The 15,395-nt window shown below is 39.8% G+C and overlaps 1 protein-coding gene across 2 annotated transcripts in view; it reads right to left on the bottom strand.

Moving 5' to 3' along the window:
* LOC308077292 (uncharacterized protein) overlaps window positions 1-12,063 on the bottom strand; it is a 46,862-nt gene extending 34,799 nt beyond the window's left edge. The window contains exons 1-3 of one of the 2 annotated variants that reach the window (XM_080417916.1): window positions 11,771-12,063; window positions 11,098-11,231; window positions 8,128-8,309 (exon numbers count right to left, since the gene is read on the bottom strand). In XM_080417916.1, the coding sequence (XP_080274042.1) occupies window positions 8,128-8,309; window positions 11,098-11,228 (313 nt within the window). In that variant the 5' untranslated portion in view covers window positions 11,229-11,231; window positions 11,771-12,063. The remainder of the gene's footprint in view (window positions 1-8,127; window positions 8,310-11,097; window positions 11,232-11,770) is intronic. The other variant, XM_080417917.1, reaches the window with a different exon arrangement.
* Between the last annotated feature and the right edge of the window lie 3,332 nt (window positions 12,064-15,395).

Below are 15,395 nucleotides of genomic sequence, written 5' to 3'. Positions count from 1 at the left end.
TATATATATATATATATATATATATATATATATATATATATATATATATATATATAAAATGTATTTTATATGAATGTTGTGTTATCAAGTGCTTTGCCAATTATTTGTGGGGCCACTTGCAATATCCTCACGGTCCATACAGTGGGCCCCGACCCACAGGTTGAGAACCACAGCTCTATCTCACTCCATCTGCCTCTATGTTGTTGTCAGGTTCACTCAGAGCCAAGGTTCAGCCAGAGTTCAAACTGAACAGCCAACCAATAAAAGATTTAAAAAAAAACCTGCGGTGGTTATCCAACAAACACTATGTACTGGCACTTAAATTGTAATGCATCTGCCAAAGTGCTGAGCAACCATAAAGGCTGTTCTCATGCCACAGGCCTGGTTTATGCGTTGTCCCACGACAGTGTCAAGTGCTGAAAATAACAGATCTAAACGCCCCCAATGCGTTGCACTGTCATAAGAAGGAGCATGAATTAATGATAACTAACTCGTCATATTAAATAGGTTACCAGTTGGGCAGATACCTTTGCCGTACAGATACCTGACACGGAGAGCAAACATTTGCGTTATATTTTGATGCTGACCAGGGTTCCAAAACAAAAAATACAACAAACTTGAAAAACTAAAAAAAACAAAAACATTTTAGTTAACTGAAATAAAAATAACCCAACAAGTACAAGTGGTGCAGTAATCTCTCAAGACAAATTCATGTTTGTTTTTTTGGTTTGTTTTTTACACTGAACGGGTTCCCAGATTGCTGGTGCAGTGACAATGCCACAATCCCCTACTGCCAAGTGTGTGTGTACGTTTATTGCCACTAGAAGAACTAAAAGTGAACCGTGTCATGCTGTGAAAGATATTTCACAGGTTCTGGATTTGTTTTCATGCGCTATGGCTTGGTTTCGGATAAGGTTCTCAGAACCTGAATGATCACTGACACACCTGATTTGGGCCCTGCTCAGGAGTCTTTACCAACCTAGCCGATCTACAAGCACACAACGCATCATCGTGACACATTGTGAGCTTGTAGATCGGCTATTTTCACTTTTTAAAATCAGCTCTTTTTATGAAGGGGTGGTTCTGGTTATAATGGAAACATGATGGACAAACATAAACAACAACTAAAAACATCACAGAACTTCACGAATTCTGGAAAGTTTCAGCAAATGGAAAGTTCTGGGTTTACCCATCGTAGTTGAAAAGAAACACAATGACGCTACGCCCCAATGCCCGGGATGCACCGCATACCCTCCAGGTTGCACCACAGAGCAAAGGAGCTCCAGAGGACATCCGTCACTGTCAAGGAGCCCTGCAGTCGATTTAGTCATCAATAGATCACATTACTGACACCAATGAGTCTTTCATGAGCCGCCATTTTAAATTGGTCACATTGGCTTTTCCAGAAACCATATGAGCTTTGTGCCAGGATACTGGTGTCAGTGGAGACCAGGTTTCTTGGATTGAGGTCAACAGTACAAAAGACAAATTAACCACATGAACCCGAGTGTCCCTATTCTGGGGCCGAACATTCGCCAAAAATACTGTAGCACAACAGTCTTTCACAACGTGGAGTGTTGCGTTCACAACGTGGAGTGTTGCGTCACATTGGGAGCTTGTAGCTGATGTAATTTCTGCATGTAACACTGTCATACGAAGTATCAATCAGGGTCGGTCCGGTACCAATGCACTACTTTTTGCTAACTTTAGAGAGGCAACAATAGACCTTTAATTCACATTTTTCATGCATAAATGTTTGAATGTCCAAAAAGAAATATCCCAAAGCCCCAATTCTTAACGGCCTCTCTAATTAGCTTTCGTCATGTGGCTTTGAACACTCGTCCGCGGGCTGTACTGCATTTACATGAGTAATTATAAAGTCTCTTTGTTTTTGGGGTGTGGGAACATCACATTTAAGAGTGTCAAGTAAAGAGCAGCTCAGGTAGTGAACTAACAACAATAGTTAACCATTAGTACAAGGACACAGTCAAATATTGAGTTTTATATAAAATATTATAAAAATCTAGAAGATTCTAGATTTTTATAATATTTTTCTCTTCTTTTCTCTACCCTGTGTCTTTTCTCTGTGTGTGTGTCTCTCTCTCTCTAGTAATGGAGCAGTGATTGTAATGACAGAAGACAACTTCAAACAATAGTGTTGCACCAACACTGCTCCCTCTGCATGAATACTGACAGGCCACACACACACACACACACACACACACACACACACACACACACACACACACACACACACACACACACACACACACACACACACACACACACACACACACACACACACACACACACACACACACACACACACACACACTTGGCTGTTACATTGTGTCTAGCAGGGCCCCCTCAGCAATTCACTTCTGGCCCTCAGAGCCGCTGTGTTGGCCCCCTGAGCTTTTACATTACATTACATTACATTACGGTCATTTAGCAGACGCTTTTATCCAAAGCGACAATAAGTGCATTCAACATAGGTAGGCAAGAAAACTACTAATCACCGGAAGTCTTAAGTGCATTCTCTTCTAAAACAAGCAACTAAGATATATATATCAGCTACCTACTTTCTTAAACAGATGAGACAAATAGGAAAATCAAATGAGCAAGAGCTAAAAACCAATAAGTGTATCAAAATAAACAAGATCCAATAAAACAAGAGCTCGTACAAATAATTGACAACCAGTAGGAACGGCTAAGTGGAAGGGTCAGGGTAGTGTTTCCTGAAGAGGTGGGTTTTCAGCCTGCAGCCTTGCTATTTCCACCCATAACAATTGGCCTTATATAAAAGGCTGCTGATTCACAATAGAACCAAATATTGGCATCCTGGTTGCTTTGGGATGTAGGGACACTACCTGTCGACCATCTGTGCAAGTATGATGTAAAAACAACCAGCAGGTAGAAAATGACAGAGGATTTACTTGGAACTCCCTCTCTCAGAGTAGGCGTTTTTTTGCCTATGTGGTGAGTCACTTCATGGATCAATTTCATGACTTTTGCAGTAAAGTAAAACTTGGGACAATCCATTTCATGAAGGGGACATCTTAAAGATATGAAAAAACAATGTCCCGTTTTGTTCTACCCCGGGTAGGGGTATCTAAAAAACTAAGGCTCTTTTTTAGGGTTTGTTCCTGCACTACTGATGGTTCACCGTGTCGAACGCTGCAGACAGGTCTAGGAGTATCAGGACGGAGGAGAGAGAGTTCGCTCTAGCGGTATGGAGCGACTCCGTCACTGCCAGGAGGGCAGTCTCGGTCGACTGACCCACTTTGAACCCAGACTGGTGGGAGTCCAGGAAGTTGTTCTTGTACTTAACAAGGCAATTGATTGGGCTAGCCTGCTTAACTGCTTAACTGCTTTAAGCCTACCGCTTAAAACACTAATACTAATACAAATACAAACTAATACAAGCTAACAACAGCCTACTGATTTAAGCACTAATATACTTAAGCACTCAAAGTGCAACTACTAGCAACCTGCTAAATAAGAACATTCTATACTTAGACTACACCAGATGAGTTCAGTAGTTCAGGTCTCTCCAGAGGTTGAAAGCACACTGGAGACTGCCAGGACTGCCTTTATTATCCTTGAGATGTGATGGGCCTTACCAGACACTTAACAAGGCAATTGATTGGGCTAGCCTGCTTAACTGCTTTAAGCCTACTGCTTAAAACACTAATACTAATGCAACTAATACAAACTAACAACAGCCTACTGCTTAAAGCACTAATATACTTAAGCACTCAAAGTACAAAAAACAGGCAAACCGCAGATGATACATGTAGCAGGCCCCATGGAGGCTCCTTTTCAATCAACCAATCAATCAATCAATTCAACATTTGCAAAAGAAATAGCCGATCTACTAGCTCACAATGCGTCACATTGTGAGCTTTTAGATTGGATTTTAGTATCTAAACATACTGCACCTACGTAGATATATACTAGTAGGTCTGAAAGAAAGAAAGAAAGAAAGAAAAGAGGATGTTTACATTTAATAATCCAAATTAGTTGAACATTGAATAATGATGTGTAGTCATTCTGTAGTGGGACATTAGGATCGGTTACAACACAGCTCTGTCTGCTGTGTGTGTGTGTGTGTGTGTGTGTGTATGTGTGTGTGTGTGTGTGTGTGTGTGTGTGTGTGTGTGTGTGTGTGTGTGTGTGTGTGTGTGTGTGTGTGTGTGTGTGTGTGTGTGTGTGTGTGTGTGTGTGTGTGTGTGTGTGTGTGTGTGTGTGTGTAGGTCCAGTAAGCTGCGACTGTGGGCTCTGTGGCCATTCACTTCCTATTTCTTGACGTAGACTATAATTTCCTGTATGCTCTTTTAACTCTGACCCGAAAGCGTCGATTTGTACTCTCAGAGTTAAATGAGCAAGGGATGTTACAATAGGCAAACAACATTTTCAGCCCCCCAAACCGGGACCCTATGTCTATATGACCCTAAATCTATGTGCACGTGCATGTACATCCACACACATGAACAGAACTTGATAAAAATGCAACCACTGAAAACAACTATTATAAATGGCGAAAACCAGGACAAATTTGGTGTTTAAGAGATGTTTTGTCGAGGCCACACTTTAAAGTGGTGACAAGAGGGATAAGAAGGAAGCCAAGGCGATTGGGTGTAGATGGGAAGAATAGATAGGATGGACTTGTCACGATTCATAATCCATGAAGGACAAGGGTAGAGAAGGTGTCAAGTGCTGTCAAATCATGTCTGCTACATCTTCTCACACAACTATGAGAGTCAGTCAATATAGAGATAGTGGCCAGTGTGGCCAAACAAGACAGACATACTGTAGATATTAGTTGTTCTATTCTTCAGTGGGGAATGGGGATCAAACTGAATAAAATACACACATTTCCTTTGGGAAATGCAGACTGATATGTTCGATAACATCACAATTTAACAATTTAATTAAATTGGAGTTAAATTAACACTTTGGATTGTACCCTGTAGATTGGGGTCCCAGATATAAAACATTGTATTAAATGTGGGTCCGTGGCCTAATGCATAGTATCATACTGCTCCTTGAAATTAAAACGTTTGAGAATCACTGGAATGCAGGATAGACATATTAAACTTAATGTGTCACAAAATCCTGACTGCTACATTATTTCAAAATTGTGTGGGTGCACTTCCCATCTTGTTCATATGATAATAAGGTCTGCCCTCTATTAAAGGTGTTCAAGTTCAGGTGCTCGCCATTTGGTTCTGATGACAAGCCCTGTTGACTCTGCACGCACAGTGATATGGCTTGCATTGAAGGGTATAACAGTAGGGAGAGGACCAATAAAGAAAGAGAATCATATGAAGGAATGAAGAAGGGACCAGTAACTACAACTAGTGGGACTCACTAGGCAGTAAAATGCTCAGTCTTCATTTACCTCTGAGAGAGTGAAGAAATGGAACCAGATGGACTTACAGATCCATTCGTTTCCATTCCACTATGGGTACCGTATACAACTGCGCTGAGTCTGCAGAAGCAGGTGTGAGCACTGTGAGCAGCACCGGCTGAGCGAGGTGACACCTGAGCGAGTGCCATGCCCACACTGAGCGATTGCTCGAGCTGAGCAAGTGCCCGTGCCCGCACTGAGCAACTGCCTGCACTGAGCGAGTGCCCGTGCTGAGTGAGTGCCCAAGCCCGAGCAAGGGCCCATGCTGACACTGGGCGACTGCCCATGTCGGCACGGAGCTTGTGCCAATGCCCGCACTGAGCTTGTGCCCGTACTGAGCACGTTCTCGTGCCCGCGCTGAGTGGATGCCCGCGGGCAAGCAAGTGACCAAGGTGGCGTATTTGACAAGTAGAGCATGAGAGCATGGCAACTTGGCGACAACCAAGTTGGGCACAATTTGTGGAGGAGCACAATGGCAGCGAAGGCAGTGTGTGCATATGCTCCACTCTAATCATATTAGTGTGGCATCAAAAGACAGCTCAGCTGGTCACTGTCAGCACAGATTACAGTGGGACCGATAAAAGTTGCCCCCGCTTGCCCCCGCTTAATAATTAAGGGATCAAAGTGTTCCCTACATTTCTTTGAGCAGTGTACTTAAGCCCTATATACTGTACTTTGTCGTATGACGGTGTTGAGGGACGATAACCGATCTAAAAGCTCACAAAGTGGCACGATGTGGCACGCTGTGAGCTTGCAGATCTGCTCTTTTTTTTTTACTTTTTTTTTTAAATATATTTTTAAATCTTTAAAAAGGTGTATGTGCTCTCCTCTGCATGACGATGATGATGATGATGATCATGATGATGATTTTGTCTTTGTGCAACCCACGGTGGGTTTTGAGGGAGGGTTAAGTGTTCCTCATTGGGCTTAAAAAAAACGGCTGGCTCATCTCTTTCATCCCTTTCATATCCAGCCATGCCATAGACTGTGTTTTGACATGACGGCAATGAGGCTGCTGGCAGCAACATGCTTTCTGAAGAGGGTCATTAATATTTATTGTACCTCAATTGATTGAGAATCAAAACAAGAAGAGAGCAGTGGATACACGAACGGATGGAGAGAGTGTGTGAAAGACAGACAGACGGATAGGAACGGTAAAAAGGGTAACATTTCCTATAAAGCCCATGACTAAATTGCATCATAAATATATATACTTGTAATGCATTATCATCTGCTTATAACACTGTATACTTGTAGTTATAAGAACTCACAACAATAATCATAACATATAATAAAACGTTGTATAATTACTAATAAGTGTATTATGTATCACAACTGTGACAAATACGACATTCTGATCCTTAAAAAAAAGACTGAGTGACCACCTATTATGAAGTGTTATAATAATTGACCTTATACGGGTATGATTAATATTATAAAATATTATGAGTATTTATGAGTGCTTATAAAAATACTTATACAGTGTTAAAATCAGATTATAATGCATTATAACTATGTTTATATTGCATTATATACATGGGTTTCATATGTAGTGTTACCCAGCGTATGTGCAGACACTTACACAGTACAGACAATGAGGTCAGCAGAAGTGGTCGGTTCTGAATGTGGAACAAAGATGAGGGAAAAAGAGCTTGTGGAGAAACCAAACTATAATTGTTCAGATCAATTACGTGAAACATCTCAAATGAATAATGCCTGCATTACAGACGCATTCTTCAAAGTGTACATCTTACATCCAACAAAACAAAGTTTCCATTATGAAATTATACTTATTATACTATATTATGCATGGCCAAATCAATGAATATGTTTTTATCCTGACCTTTTCTTGTTGTCAGCTACAGTAACCATCAGCCTGTCAGCCATGTCAGCCTCCATCAGAGTGAGCATCATCTCACAACATCTCAATAACTCATGCTCAAGCCATCACATTTTTCAATGTGACTTTGGTCCAGGTTAGACTGTTCTTTTGGTTTAAGGTTATACACCATTCTTTTGGTTAAGTTTAGACACTGATCTTTTGCTTAAGTTTAGACACTGTTCTTATGGTTAGGTTTTGTCACTGTTCTTTTGGTTAGGTTTTGTCACTGTTCTTTTGGTTAGGTTTCGTCACTGTTCTTTTGGTTAGGTTTAGTCACTGTTCTTTTGATTAAGGTTAGACTGTTCTATTTGTTAAGGTTAGACACTGTATTATTATGGTTATGTTTACACTGTGTAAAGCACTTGAGCAGTGTGTGTAAATTACACACACTGCTCAAGTGCTTGAGGTTGTAGGCACTGTTCTTTTGGTTTAAGGGGAGGTTTAAGGTTATATAGATTAACATCAACTGTTAACTACTGGTTTCAGTCTACTCTCAATCATCCAAACTGAGAATGCACAGTTCCACACAATCTGCGTTTGTGGTGAGACATTTCCTGCAGAAGTCAAAATTACCTTCTGACTCATATTGACAAACTGTATTTCTGCTGTTTGGTCAAACATTGGATTCTGATGGCTTGGCGTGTGACCAGATTAGAGATGGCTCCGGTACACAACGTTTCAAATACAGACAAGAGTGTATAATCGCCACCTCGCTCAAATGGTGATGCTAGAGATAATATACCTGTATACTCAACTCAGACATACAAACACACACAGAACCCACAACGTTTCTCCTCCTTGCAACTGACAAGTCTTTATGGGAAGTCCTTACCTGTGAAGAAGCTCTTGACACGGAGGTACGAGACAGCGAGGCGGAGGACAGACAGCTTGTCCAGCTTGGCGATAACATCCGGCGTGAAGGGCAGCAGGCTGGCCAGTCGGTCCAGCTCGGCGTTGAGACGGTCCCGGTGCCGTTTGGACGGGTTGGTCTTCTCACTGTTAGCGGACGCTTTCCTGAGGAAAGGATGAGGAAGTGGAATGCAGTAATGTTTAAAAATGCCCTTGTAGAAGAGGTGACATTGACACTCTGCTCCTGATGAGAGAAATATAGAATATATACATTGGATACTTGGAAAGGGCAACCTAAGAGATAATATGCACTTGATCAGATCATTATGATGATGGTCCTGGTTGTTTGTGATGCTGCCATTTGTTCTCTCTCTCTCTCTCTCTCTCTCTCTCTCTCTCTCTCTCTCTCTCTCTCTCTCTCTGTCAAAAGGATAAAACACAAAACAGCTCGAGAGCTTATTTCCATTGTCATCCTTTGATAAGATCCAGCACTAGACCAACATCTGCACAAATCAGCCTCAACAGTGCAAACTGGCAATATGGGGAGGCCCCCTGACCTTGTAGATCTGAACGAATGTTCACATATTATGACATGCCCAGAATAGACATCTACAGTAGGGTTCAAGTGGTTAACTCATGTAAACTAGATTTAGCAAGATTTCAAAGCTCATAAAGTGGGATAGAGCAGGTATGGTTCCCATAGTTTTACCATGTTTTACAATACGGGATCATGCGGATGTGGTTCTATGCCATTGGCAAATTGCGGTTGGGTGAATACTAAACACTGGAGGGTGTGTGAACAATGTCCCATCAGCCCCGGCAACACACAAATCACTATTACACCTTCACTGTCATCGAGTCAAAAGGCTAATGGTCTCGACCAGTTGGCTGTGACTTCCCTGATAATAACATAAATGAATTGTCTAAAAAATGGCTTTAGCAATAAAATAAAAGCAAACAGCACCTGAGAAGAAGAAAATGTAAAACATATATATTTAAACAAAACAGTAAAATACAGGAGTAGGATAAGTCATCACTTTGACAAAGTTGAAAATGATCTAAGAGGAAATGTAAAAGATGACTTTCCATAACAGATGACGCACTCCACTGCTCCTAGTTTTCTTTTTTTCCATACTTATTGACACTCACTCACTCACTCACTCACTCACTCACTCACTCACTCACTCACTCACTCACTCGCATGTCAAACCAACCCTTCGCTCCTTGTACCTATATGAGCAGTTACCCTTATTAGCTAGGTCACACTCTTAACATTAGTTGGCTAAAAGTGGTCAAAGCATGTTGAGGCTGTAAATGTATTTGACCACCAGATGTAATGATGATTATTATTATTATTTTTTCGTCTTGGTGTGTGCTTGGGGGACAAATAAATCTTCATTCTTGATTCACTCACTCACCCACGGTGAGTTGTCTGTGGCAGCTATTGCTATACCCGGATGTAGGAAGAGCTCTCAACCCCGTAAGAACTTCTCCAATGACAAATCCCTAGACTTGAAACTCATTCCCACAAAACTAATTATAGATGTACTGTATCTCTCCTACAACCAAATACCTTTAAACAGGAAGGCTTAGGTTCAAGTCCCTTGTCTTACAAAGCGCTGAATGTGGAATTCCGAGAGGAACTGTTCTGTCACAGACCCTGCCCTCAAGATCTCCATATTGAGGCTATTTCACATATCAAAGCATTAATGAAGTGTAATGTTATATCCCTGTATATCCAAGTATATTATGACCTGAAATCCTGGATACTGAACGTCTTTGTTCAAAAAGACAAAAATAAATAAATACAGATGATTCAGTAATGCTGATTTGAAAATTATTTGGTTCTACACTTAAATTATATGAATTCCAATCAACTTGAATTCCATCAACTCTACAAGAATTTCTCTTAGAATTGCATTTATTTATTTAGGTCTATTTATTTATTTACTTAGGCTACTCACTTAATTATTTTTCATCAGATCACATTTTAAGTAAATAATTAATAGAAGTACACTGGAATACAATGTGACACACATATCGGGACGCGTAGTAAACAATTCCCCAGATTGTAAGCAAACATGAAACAAACATGAATACAACCCTTGTACAACCCCTCTTACATAACCTACAATTTGGACAGCAGCTGGCAAAGTTGTCCCAAAAGTTTCCCTGCTACTGTACATCACATGCTGAGAATAGTTCAAATTATTTGAATAAAACATAATGTCAACACTCTAACCTTGGGTGAATGCCATGGCTTTAACACATACAGAATTATTCTTAACTGCATAACCAGCAGTTCAACCCTTAAATTATGACCGGCTGACATGCAAGCTGAAGTTGCTGATGGATCTCTGTATCCAGTGGTGGAAAAAGTACTAATTTTTCTTTACTTAAGTAAAAGTATCAATACTGCTGTAAAAATACTCTGTTAGGCCTACAAGTAAAAGTCCGGAATTCAAAATGTAAATAAAAGTACAAAAGTATTGGTATCAAAATGTACTTAAAGTACCAAAAGTAGAAAGTACTCATTCTGCAGAATGTCCCGTTCAGATCTACAAGCTCACAATGCGTCGCAAAGCGACGCATTATGAGCTTGTAGATCGGCTATTTCCAAATGGCCGAAATGTATATAGGGCTGAAGTGGTTAATGCATGTTTTGTAATAATAATCAAAATCTACAAAGTAACTAGTAACTAAAGTTGTCAAATAATTGTAGTGGAGTAAAAGTATAATATGAGATGTAGTGGAGTAGAAGTAAAAGTACTGAAAATTGGACAAACAACCTCAAACAAGTACAGTACTTGAGTAAATATTTAGTTACTTTCCACCACTTTCCACCACGGCCTGTACCCCACAGCAACTGATAGCAGCATAAGCAAGCAAATGCATGCCATATAAGATTGTACCAAAAATGGATTAAACATTGATATAGAAAATGCCGCTTAACTGTTTTTGGACGGGCTTCCTCCTCTTTCTGCCCGCATACATGCAGTCCCCAGGGGGAATCATGCTGATGCTGATGATGGTCTCCTGGTTGCAGGTAACAGGTGCAGTGCTGCAGATGAGAGGGAGAGACATCAACTTCATGCCCCATCATCACATGGAAGAGAGTAGAGAGAACAATAATAAACTCAGTTTGGAATTATTCACACAAACAAAAAATACTAAACACATGCATTTAATAATAATACAAAATAATTTAACCCAAATACAAAATAAATGTATTGCCCTTTACATTTGAAACAAACCTCAAAGTGCTACAGAAGAAAATAAAAACATTTACATAAAACCATCTGGCTGGAGAAGTAATGAAAGCCCCATAAAACGTGTTATTAAAAGCAATTAAGGCATTCATTAGAATTAATACATAAAGTAGCCTACAGTTTAGGCTACCTGATAAATGCACAATAAAAATAGTCAAGAATGGACAAAACTAAAACTTTTGTGAAAATATAAGCACTAGGGCTCTAAGAATATTCCAAAACTAGTTTTGTTTTGTCATTCAGCCCAAGTGCAGGGAAATAAATTAAACCAATAAAAATACAAAATAAGATAAATGCACAATAAAAATAGTCAAAAACAGACAAAACAAAAACTTTTGACAACATAAAAGCACTTACCAAAAGGCTCTAAGAATATTCCAAAATAGTTTTTGTGTTAGGTGTCATTCAGCCCAAATGCAGGGAAATAATATTAACGTATGTCTCCGTTCAACTGAGTCAAATTAATAATAATTCCAGGCAAATAAAGCGAGAGTCATTCTCTGTCTTGCTGTAAATGTAAAGTGCTTGTTTTCATTGCAATGCTTTGGGGCAGATGTGTTTCTGTGATGCTTTATAAAGTCGCCTTCACTTCCTCGCGTTTCAGGTGGCTGGATTCCTGTGAATGACATGTCGAGCTCTTCGCACGCAAACTCTCCGGCAGCCTCGCAAACACGCCGCCAGCGCACACACATCAGTGCTCACACGCGATCCTCTCACACACACATCCGCCCGGCTTTACTATGATGATGATGATGGCCCAACCCCCGCCGCACACACACAGTGTGTGTGTGTGTGTGTGTGTGTGTGTGTGTGTGTGTGTGTGTGTGTGTGCGTGTGTGTGTGTGTGTGTGTGTGTGTCACATATTTCTGAGCAGATCGCGGGGGGAGGGATCACACGCAATGTTTCCAGCAGCAGACACTAGTTTTTAGAGTTCTTCTAGCAGGCAGAGCTTATGATCATCGGTTCGCAGTCGTCGGTGCGGTCGGGTCGAGGCTGCCAGGCAGGCTGTCCCATCAAGTCACACATAAGGAGCGACGGATATTTTTGGGGACTATTATTAAACAAACAAACAAGCAAACAGACAGACAAACAGACAAACAGATCCACCGAAGGAGGCGCTTGGATGGATATCGTGCTTAATATGGACTGGATTAAAACTATGTTGTGTAATTTGATCGGATATGTCTTCCAGGTCGAGTCGGTCGTGCGTTTGGACGTGTTCTTTCTTATAGGGTGGTATGGTTGAACAGCCTAAATGTATATAGACATACATATATAGGTATATGTATATATTTGTATTCTGAAAACAAGACAATTTCTCGTAGAGTTGTATTTATGTATTTAGGTCTATTTATTTATCAATTTACTTAGGCTACTCACTTGATTATTTTCATCAGATCACTTTTGAAGTAAATAATGTAAGAACTGACCCCAGAATAGTGGTAGGCCTAATAGGATGTATTATTGTTATATTTTTTTAATGTATTTTTTATGTATTGTTTATTGTCAACATTCTTGCTCACTTGCTTTCATCTGAATAAAGTTATCTTCTATTTGTTTAATTATTGATATATGTTTTCACCTGAATAATGTCTATGGAAAGGTTTAAAACCTAATATGCTGCCTGTAGCCTACTATCAATTGAAGACGGTCATCAGTCATAATCGTGTATCAAGGCTAGCCTGCCTAGCCTATATCATGGCGCTCTAGCAAAGACTTTACTATTTGCAATTCATTTTATGTTGTGTTGTTGTCTGCTCGGCAACTTTCTGAATATACTCCATCCAAAGCAGTGATACTTTAAAGTCATGGCCCATGATGAATTACAGGAGTCCTGTAATTCATCATGGGCCATGACTTTAGTAAAGTATCACTGCTTTGGATGGAGTCTCCGTCATGGAGATGCAATGTGCATACGTTCAGTTGCATGTCAGGAGGAGGAAGGCAGAACCAAGCGGTTAGGAGGAGGAGTGTCAACTGTCATAATATGGCCACAGAAAAGATGGTGGCTATGGAAAGATCAGCCACCTTCAGTGACTGCAATGTTGTCGGCTATTCAAACCTGTTCTACCGGCTGGAACACAGACCAGACTCGAATGCAACTAAATTAGCCTATAGAAAATAACAATCATTCTGAATGTAAAATATAAATTAGCTATAGTCCTAGCATAGGATAATATGCTGACAATTTGGAACACATAGGCTACACTCATACAATGTGGATGTGATATAGGCTATACAGTCTTCATTTTCACTGTAGGCTACTTAAGTACACTTTTGAGGTATTTTTTTTTTACTTTACTGGAGTATTTCCAGTTTTTCAGTACTTTTACTTCTCCACTATACATCTCAGAGGTAAATATTGTACTTTTACTCAAATAATTGTAGTGGAGTCTCCACTACAATTATTTGAAAACTTTAGTTACTACTGTAGTTATAGTCGACTTTATAGATTTCTATTATTATTACAAAACATGTTATTATTAACCTAAGCTACATTAACCACTTTTAATACAATTTATACATTTGAAAACTTGTGAAATGGGACATTCTGCATAATGAGTAGCCTACTTTCTACTTCTGGTACTTTAACTACATTTTGATACCAATTCTTTGAATTCCGGACTTTTACTTGTAACAGTGTTTTTCTACATTATAGTATAAATATGCAGTATTGATGCAAGTTTAGTATTGATACTTTTACTTAAGTAAAACATTTGAGTACTTTTTCCACCACAGCTAGAAGGTGGAAGGGGAACTGAGAAGGAGGACGATAGGCCTATCTTGTTTTACCAACAGTAGGCTACAGATGGCAACCGAAAGCATTATTGACCGAGTCAGTTTTCCACAAAATGAGTCGATGTGATGATAACATAGACAACGGTTAAACAAATTAAAGTCTAAATAAATAATGCATGATACCCTTTTGTAGGCTATTAATTGTATATTGCGATAATAATGTGTGGTTATCAGAAAATCCCAAGACACCTGAACCTCACGTTGTGCCTCGGCACACTGGTCTAGTGAAGACAGTGATTCTCAACCTGTGGTTGAGAATAAGGACTTTTAAGACCTTTTTAATACATGACATTTAAAAAAGAAAAACTGCATCAAAAGTAATCAACAAACTCTAGTCTACTATAAAACATTGGCCATGTTTTCAAATAGTATAAGAAAGAGGCAACAAATGTGAAAATAGCCTACAAGCTCACAAGCTATAGATCTGCTATTTTCACAATATTTCTCTGTGGAACAGAGTCAAACAAAATGGGGGGTCCCCAGTTCAAATTTGAATATTTTGGGGGGTCAGGGCATGATAAGGTTGAGAACCATAAACCCTTTTCATAGCAGAAATGTTGACACAGGCAAAGGTTTAACATTAATAGTGGGTGTGTTTCATTTGTTGTTGTTGTGTGCCAGCATGAACAGCTGCTGTACATTTAACTTCATGCTGACACACACCCCCAAGTCAAACACACTCACATTAATATCATGACCTTCAGCTGTGTTTACAATGTCACAATGTCTACTAGCTTTGATGAGAGGTGGTTCCACACAGTGTCAAAGTGGATTTGTGAATGTAGGCCTACTGTTTGTTGACAGTGGTGGAAAGTAACTATTTACTCAAGTATGGTAGGCCTGTGTTTGTTTGATTGATTGATTGATTGATTGATTGATGTACTTTATTTAGTAAGACATGAGAACAGCAGTGGAGAACAGAGCTTGTTTAAGATGAGATCCCCATGCACACAAATCATGATGACATATAAGAGACAGACAGATATACACACTGACACTACTATACAGAATGTCATACAATCAGTTTACAGGTTACTGGTATGAGTGAAAAATATGTACAAGAGAAGAAAAAGAAAAGGGGGGGGGGGGTAGGGGGGGTAGGTTAAGACTTATTTAGCCTGAGGCTACGAGCTCAATCCATGGTCTTGAAGGGCGGACCCAAACACAGCCGCCTGGATTTGT

The sequence above is a fragment of the Gymnoscopelus braueri genome, assembly GCF_963280865.1.
Source record: "Gymnoscopelus braueri genome assembly, chromosome: 21".
NCBI lineage: Eukaryota > Metazoa > Chordata > Actinopteri > Myctophiformes > Myctophidae > Gymnoscopelus > Gymnoscopelus braueri.
Note: the sequence above shows the minus strand (reverse complement) of the source record. Positions and strands in the feature narration are given on the sequence as shown.